Source organism: Lepidochelys kempii, chromosome 12, assembly GCF_965140285.1.
Source record: "Lepidochelys kempii isolate rLepKem1 chromosome 12, rLepKem1.hap1, whole genome shotgun sequence".
Lineage (NCBI taxonomy): Eukaryota > Metazoa > Chordata > Testudines > Cheloniidae > Lepidochelys > Lepidochelys kempii.
In genome coordinates this window covers 40,660,616-40,667,603 of record NC_136391.1, presented here as the reverse complement: position 1 = coordinate 40,667,603, position 6,988 = coordinate 40,660,616, and the positions used below count along the sequence as shown (strand labels likewise).

At 61.5% G+C, this 6,988-nt stretch overlaps 1 protein-coding gene across 1 annotated transcript; it reads left to right on the top strand.

The window, feature by feature from the left end:
- Positions 1–387: 387 nt before the first annotated feature.
- On the top strand, positions 388–6,565 carry LOC140896564 (sulfotransferase 2B1). The gene is made up of 6 exons (XM_073308491.2): positions 388–543; positions 2,012–2,220; positions 2,920–3,046; positions 3,723–3,817; positions 4,370–4,550; positions 5,620–6,565. The coding sequence occupies exons 1-6, from the start codon at positions 405–407 to the stop codon at positions 5,733–5,735; spliced, it is 867 nt and encodes a 288-aa protein (XP_073164592.1). The 5' UTR covers positions 388–404; the 3' UTR covers positions 5,736–6,565.
- Positions 6,566–6,988: the final 423 nt, after the last annotated feature.

Genomic DNA, 6,988 nt, shown 5'->3' with positions numbered 1-6,988 from the left:
TAAACTGCAGAATTCCTTTGCTATAACTGTGACGCTCAGAGGTAATCCACCCCCCGGGCGACAGAGTTATACTGACCTGATTGCTGGTATGGACAGTGCTATGTCAGCAGGAGAGTGTTGCCCACAGACACAGTCCTGCCCATCATGGAGCGGGGTTATTCAGAGGATGGGAGAGCTCTCTCCCATCGGCTCAGAGCAGCTTCACCAGAAGCGCTGCAGCCAAGTGGAGCAAGTTTATCATGTAGACAAGCCCTGAATCAAAGCAGAACAGCCTGAGACCTCCCTCTCCGCTGGCCCCACACCCATAAGGGGAGGGTGAAGCCAGGAAGGGAGGGTTCCTCTTTCTCTGGCTATTTAAGCTGCTGGCACCTGGGAGCACTCAGACTCCTCCGCTTGCAGTCACCATGGACAGGATGGAGGTGACAGAGACCTTCGCTGGCATGTCCTTGCCTGGCTACTTGCACACGCAGGAGTCCCTGCGCTTTGCCAGCAGCTTCCAGTTCCGAGACACGGATGTCGTCATTGCCACCTACCCCAAGTCTGGTAAGAGCCGGAGTCTCGCTGACCCAGTGCCTGTGGTGAAGGGCAGGGACCCTGCTCCCCAGCCCAGCAGGGGCCACCGCTAGGAGGCTGGCTGGGCAGCACTTGCCCTGAGACAGGCAAGGCAGGGACTGGATTGCCATTCATGTCTCACTCTGTTGAACTGTCCTCCTGGGCAGTGCGGTGCTGGGGGGCTGCAGGAGAGGGTTTGTTCAGGCTGGCATATGGGCCATCAATCCGGCCCCGGGCACCGCTTGTCAGCGTGGCAGAAGCTGCATGCCAGAGCCTCCGGGAAGAGGGCTCTGTCTGGGGCTGCATACGCCCTCTGGCTCCCAGCCCGTCACCGCTGGCTTGGAGAAGAGCTTTCTGTGGCCAGCTGGACGGATTACAGGCTCTGCTCTCCACATGTTTATCAGCATCTGGTAGAGCGAGACACTGTCAGGGAGCGCCCAGATACCAGGACTCATGCTTGTGAGCAGCAGGGCTGGCAAAATCCCCCCTCACCCCTGCCTGGCCCCAGGGAGGCCCCCCCAGCCCCAGCTCAGCTGCATTCCCACCCTAACAGCCCCCAATGCCAGCTGTGTCCCGCCTCAGGCACCCTGCACGGTCGGGGAGGGGTGCCCTGGGTGCCCATTGCAGCATGCTGGAGGGTGCCTGGCAGGAGGACGGTGTCTATCAACTGCCTGCAAGGCTGGGAGGTCCACAGCAGCGAGGAGCCTGGGCCCCCCAGCTCTGTGCAGGGGGGCTCCCAGCAAGCACGGGCAGTGGAGTGGGCCCAGACTATTGCAATGACTCCCCAACGTCGGCGCCAAGCGCAGACATGCCCCTGGCGTGGAGCGGGCTCTGCTGTCACTGTCCCGCTCCAGCAAAGGTCACACTCTGCTCAGAGCACTGAGACGCCGGGGACGGCGCGGGCTGTGGGGCCCCACATTCACCTGAATTCCCAGGCTGTGAGGGCTGGGGGGACTAGCCATGAGTCCTTGCAGCTCTGCTCCAGCTGGCCGGTGACTGGCTGTGTTAGCTCAGGGCCACGGGCCCCTCGCTTGGCTTGGGCGTTCCTTGGCCCAGGCCTGGCCTGCATCGGCTCACTTGGTAGGAATGCTTGGCCAGGGCCCTGCTCAGGAGTGCAGCACTTGGACTGCACCAGGACTAGCTGGCGCCAGGTCCCCCCTTCTGACTCAAGGCTCTGGATCAGAGGTCCATAAAGCCAGCTGTGTTATGACAGCCCCGCGTCTGACCCTTCGATCACTCCACTTCTTTGGAATTCTCTGTTACGCAAGAGGCTTCTAGGAGCACGCAGCCCCTCCTTGTCGCCCCTGCTCTGGTGGGGGAATGCAGCACAGCTGGGGGCTGGGAGTGTCTGTGCTGAGGGGCGGGCGAACTGCCAGAGGTTATCACCCTTGCTCTGTCTCTGGGACAGGGGAGGATCCCTGGAGAAGCTCACCGCTAGAGCCCTGCCTTTCTTCTCTAGGCACCACCTGGATGCAGGAGATCCTGACCCTGATCCGCAGCAAGGGGGACCTTGAGCCAGCCAAGACCATCCCGAACTGGGCCAGAGCCCCCTGGCTGGAGCACACATACTTCAAGGACATGCTGCAAGAGACCGGCGAGCCCCGCCTCATCACCACACACCTCCCCTGCCAGGTCCTGGCCCCAGCGCTGAGGAAATCCAAGGCCAAAGTGAGTGCCCACGTCCTGACACGGGCTGGCTAGAGAAGGGCCAGGCAGGGAGAGAATGAGTGTTTGGGGTACAAGCTCTTCACCCTGCTCTGCTGGGGCCAGCTGTATTGTGGCTTATATCTCCACCGTGGGGCGAGGACGTGGCCGAGTGCTCTGCCCATGTGCCCAGCACCTGCCCAGCAGTGGGGCTAGATGGAGAAGACTCGAATGGCTGCCAGAGCTTGCCCGGACACCCCGTGGCTGGGTTTCCCTCAGTTTGGTCTCAGCCCCAAGGGGATTGCACTAGATTAGGTGGGTCTGCCCTGGCTGAGTGAGCCATGGGGCTGAAAGGGGCTTCCCCCAAGTCAGCGGGCTTGCCCTGGGGCTTTCTGTACACTCAGGTAATTTACAAATGAGGAAGCACCCTGCTGCCACACATCGGGCCCAGGGGGTGGTGGACCAGGGGTGTGGCGTGCTGAGTCACTGGGGTGGGGTAAGGAGCCTCGCTGCTCCAAAGGCCTCGCGATTGGGTCCCACCACCTTGTTCAGGACACTCCTGGAGACAGTGTCTTGGGAATGGGGCATGGAAAGGGAGGCGAATCCTGACGGCAGAGTGCAGCGTAGAGGAACCACCCCGCTAGGGGCAGGGCATGTGGCCATTGCTCCTCCTGTCTGTGTGTCTGTCTGACGCAGATGTCCTTTGTCTGCTCCTGATCCCAGGTGATCTACATGGCCCGGAACCCCAAGGACATCGCGGTTTCCTTCTATCACTTCCACAAGATGGCCAAGTTCCTGCCTGACCCGGGCTCCTTTGAGGACTTCCTCATCCGCTTCCTGGATGGCACAGGTGAGCGGCATCCTCTGCCCCAGAGAGCTCCAGGCACTTTGCAAACATGCCCTAGGCTTCACTGCCCCGCAGCAGTGCCGTCTCCCGCATTTACAGCTGGGGAAACCAAGGCCCAGGGAAGGGCATGACTCACCCAAGCGCTAATGAGGAGGCTGGCTGGGCTCAGAGCTTAGGAGGCCTGGCTCTGTGGTCCCTGCACTAGGCTTTGCCCAGGAAGACTGGGGGGTCAGCTCAGAGGCTCAGGCAATCCGCAGGAGCCTGAGAATTAGCTGCAGCCCAGTCACACCCAGTGGAGAGCCCAGGGGAGCCAGCTTTCTGCTGCCCCAAAGGCAGGTTTGCTTTTAGTGCCGTCCCTTACACTCAGCCAGGGATGTGGCTGCCCCCGCCCCCCACAGTCCCGTTGGGCACGCTCCTGGGGCTTTGCCTGAGCCAAGCAGCACCCCAGGAAGTGCTCTGGGGAGGGGCAACGGCGCAGCTGAGCCAGAGGGAGTGAGGGGCAGATCCAGGCTGCCAGGCCCCTGCCGTCAGAACCAAGGGTACTGCACAGCGCAGGGTTGGAGGAGTGCCACACGGGGCCCAATGCTGGCTCTGCAGTGCGAGAGCAGGAGCTTTCCCAGGGCCGTCTGCACCACGGCCAGAGTCACCTCTCAATCCCAACCCTCTCTCCTCCCCACAGTGCAGTACGGCTCCTGGTTCGACCATGTCAAGGGCTGGCTGAGCCTGCAGGCCGAGCTGGGTCTCTTCTTCATCACCTATGAGGACATGCACAAGGTGGGTTAGCCTTGGGGCTCTCAGCTGCCACGGGCATGTGGGTCACCGCCACCCCCACCGGCGTCTGCCGGGGCCAGCCAAATGGCCCGGCTGAAGGAGCCGCTCCCTTGGTGTGCACTTTGGGAGCTGGGGGAGCTGAGCTCTGTCTGGGCTCCGGGAGGTCATGGGTGGCCTTAGCTTGTGGGACAGCGACAGCCGCCAACTCCCACATGGCTCCACATCTGCTGCAGGCCCCCGCAAGGCCCAGCAGCCTCTGCTTCACCCTGACACCGCCTGCGGCATCCCAGCTGCCTGGGTGGCAGCAGTTGGCAGGAATCCCAGGCTGGTCAGGGGTGCTACGCCCAGCACAGCTCCAGGCAGAGGGGGGGCCCCTGAAGGGTGAAGCCAAAGGCACATGAACCTCCCACCGTGACCTGGACCCACTCACACAACACCTCCTGGCTGAGCCGGAGCCCCCGGAGCAGGGGTCCAGGCCCCCCAGTCGCTGGCTGCTCACCCGATCTGCCCTGGGGGTGCCCCTCACTAACGCTGCCGGTCGCCACGGCTTCGCAGGAGCTGGGGCGCTCGGTCGAGCAGCTCGCTGGTTGGCTGGGCTGCCCGCTGCAGCCGGAGGCGATCAGAGCAATCCAGCAGCACTGCAGCTTCTCCTCCATGCGCGAGAACGAGATGGTGAACTACACACTCATCCCCTGCGAGATCATGGACCACCACCAGGGCCGGTTCATGAGGAAAGGTACGGGGGCGGGGGGTGAGCAGTCCCGTCCCAGCCCCTTCCCCTCCCACCAGGGCAGTGGTGGCAGCAAAGGGCTTTCGTTCATCCCCTGGCCTCTCTGCCTCCGCCCCCGCAGGCTGGTGGGTGCTCTGCTGACGGTTTGAGGCTCCGACTGCTGCGGCAGGATGGAACCAGCTCGCTGCCCTGTGGCTGCCCCTGGATGGGAGCTAAGGATGGGTGTGAGCCACCCCCACGGGCAGGCGGGCTGAGTCAGAAGGAGCCAGGCATGTCCTGCTTGCTTGTGTGCCCGCAGCCCTTGCTGCCAAAGCAGTAGTGTCACGGCGTGTGGGGGAGTCCAGGCCCTGCACCCCTCTTCCTGGGATTCACTGAGACTCTCAGCCAGCCAGTAAAACAGAAGGTTTATTGGACAACAGGAACACAGTCCAAAACAGAGCTTGTGGGTACAACCAGGACCCCTCAGTCAAGTCCTTCTGGGGGAGCAGGGAGCTTAGACCCCAGCCCTGGGGTTCCCTGTGTTCCTCCACCCAGCCCCAAACTGAAACTAAACCCCCCCAGCAGGCTCTCTCCTGCAGCCTGTCTTCACATTCCTGGGCAGAGGTGTCACCTCCCCCTCCCCCTCCTGGCTCAGGTGACAGGCTCTCAGGTCTCCCATCCCTAGGGCACATTCCCAGGTCAACACTCCCCCCTCCCTGCTGCCTCACATCATCACAAGTGGGTTGCAACGGTCAGGGGCTGATTTAACCCAGGCTTGGCTGCAGGGACTCCAGGGAACTCCTCCCACCGGGGACTGCTAGCAAACCTTCAAAGGGCTGTCCTGCAGCAGCCCCGGGGCTTTTGCGGCTGGAGTGGGAAGGGGCAGCATGCTGTGCTCCTGGAGGCAGATGTTCTGCATTCTGAGCTGATCCCCTGTGGGGTGCTAAGGAGCAGCGTGAATCCCAGAGCTATGTGCCCTCTATATGGGCCTTTTGCGCCCATTGCCATGGTATCTGGGCCCTGATAGGGAAAAGGCTGCCAAGCCTGGCTCTGGCCCAGTACCCGGCTTCGCTCTGCATCTTCTCCTCTGCTTTAGGGACAGTTGGAGACTGGAGAGACCACTTCACCCCGCGGCAGAACATGCTCTTCCACAAGATCTACCAGGAGGAGATGCGGGACTCCAGTCTGTGCTTCCGCTGGCTCATGGACTGATGCGGGGGCTGCACGGGCGAGGGACATGGCTAAGCAGGCAGGGCAGAGGCTTTGTCCACAGTTGGGACTCGGGGAACAAAACTCTAAGCTATGTACTTTGTTGGGTAACGTGCTGGGCCCCCCACCAGCCAGCCCCGGACAGTGGAGAAGGCTGTGCCAGTCACAGCCCTAGGGAGCTGACCAAGGCCCCTGGCCTCTCCTGGAGTGAGGGGGGGCACACAGAAGATTGGATGGAACATCACGGGGGGGATGCATTGGTCACAACCAGGGTCACAAGGCCCCGCCCTGCTGAATGTTACCCCCCACACAGCTGTGAGCACCATCCCCCAGCCCTTCTCAAAAGCGAGCGCCCGCTGGGCTGTGCCAGTCCCCTAGAGGGAGCCAGGGCAGCAGCCTTTCTGGGGGTCCTGGTGGGGGAACATTGCCTCCGCCCAGTTACTCCCGCCTTCCTCAGACTTTGCAAAACACTGACTGTGACCAAAAAAGGAAGCACCGGCCCCGGGGGCTGGGGAGCGATGCAGCTTTGGTGGCTGCTGTGAAATTCCTGTGAATCATTTTAGGAAACAAGGTTCTCCTGTCTCCAAGCCAAAATAAGCTTCAGAATGACAGGCTGACTCTGACCAGAGGGTTTGTGCATAAGCTGTATTTATATATCAGAAGGCAGCAGACTTCCCCTCGGGCTGGCGGGCCCATTGGCCCAAGCGGCAGCCCTTGGCCCAGTGCAAACTAGCCTGCAGGCCCTGCCAACCATCAGCCCCTGCCATGGCCAGCGGGTTTAAGACTTGTCTAACTGCCACAGTTCTATATTATGGTGACAGTGCTGAGCGCACCCAGGGGGCGGGGGGGGGGGGGGGGGGGGTCACTCGCGCCCTCAGAGCTGGGGCTGGTTTTTGTATTGGAGTGTTACATGTAATTATTGAATGGTTCCGTTTATGGAAAGTGTCTGGTGAATTCTTTGGAGAACCGTCAAACTGCCCAAACAGGTACGCCAGTGTCTCCCACTGGGCCTCGGTGGGGGAAGACTGGCCCAGCGTTTGCATGAGCCAGCAGGCACTGCCCAGCACACAGGTGTGCTTGGTACAGCATTGAAACACAAACCCATATCCAGGGCAAGGAGGCATGGCCTCCCACTGAAAAAAACAAGGCAGAGTCTTGGGGAAATATGAAGCAATGCTAGACTCTCCTCTGGAAGGCCTAGGCAAGGCACCCCATGGCAGCTGAACTGCCCCACTCTGCCCTAAAGGAAGCTGTTT

Excerpts from the sequence above, each read along its gene's own strand:
- LOC140896564 (XM_073308491.2), top strand. The coding sequence starts at position 405 with ATGGACAGGATGGAGGTGACAGAGACCTTCGCTGGCATGTCCTTGCCT. Across the intron at positions 544-2,011 it reads TGCCACCTACCCCAAGTCTG|GCACCACCTGGATGCAGGAG; the intron begins GTAAGAGCCGGA and ends TTTCTTCTCTAG. Across the intron at positions 3,818-4,369 it reads CCTATGAGGACATGCACAAG|GAGCTGGGGCGCTCGGTCGA; the intron begins GTGGGTTAGCCT and ends ACGGCTTCGCAG.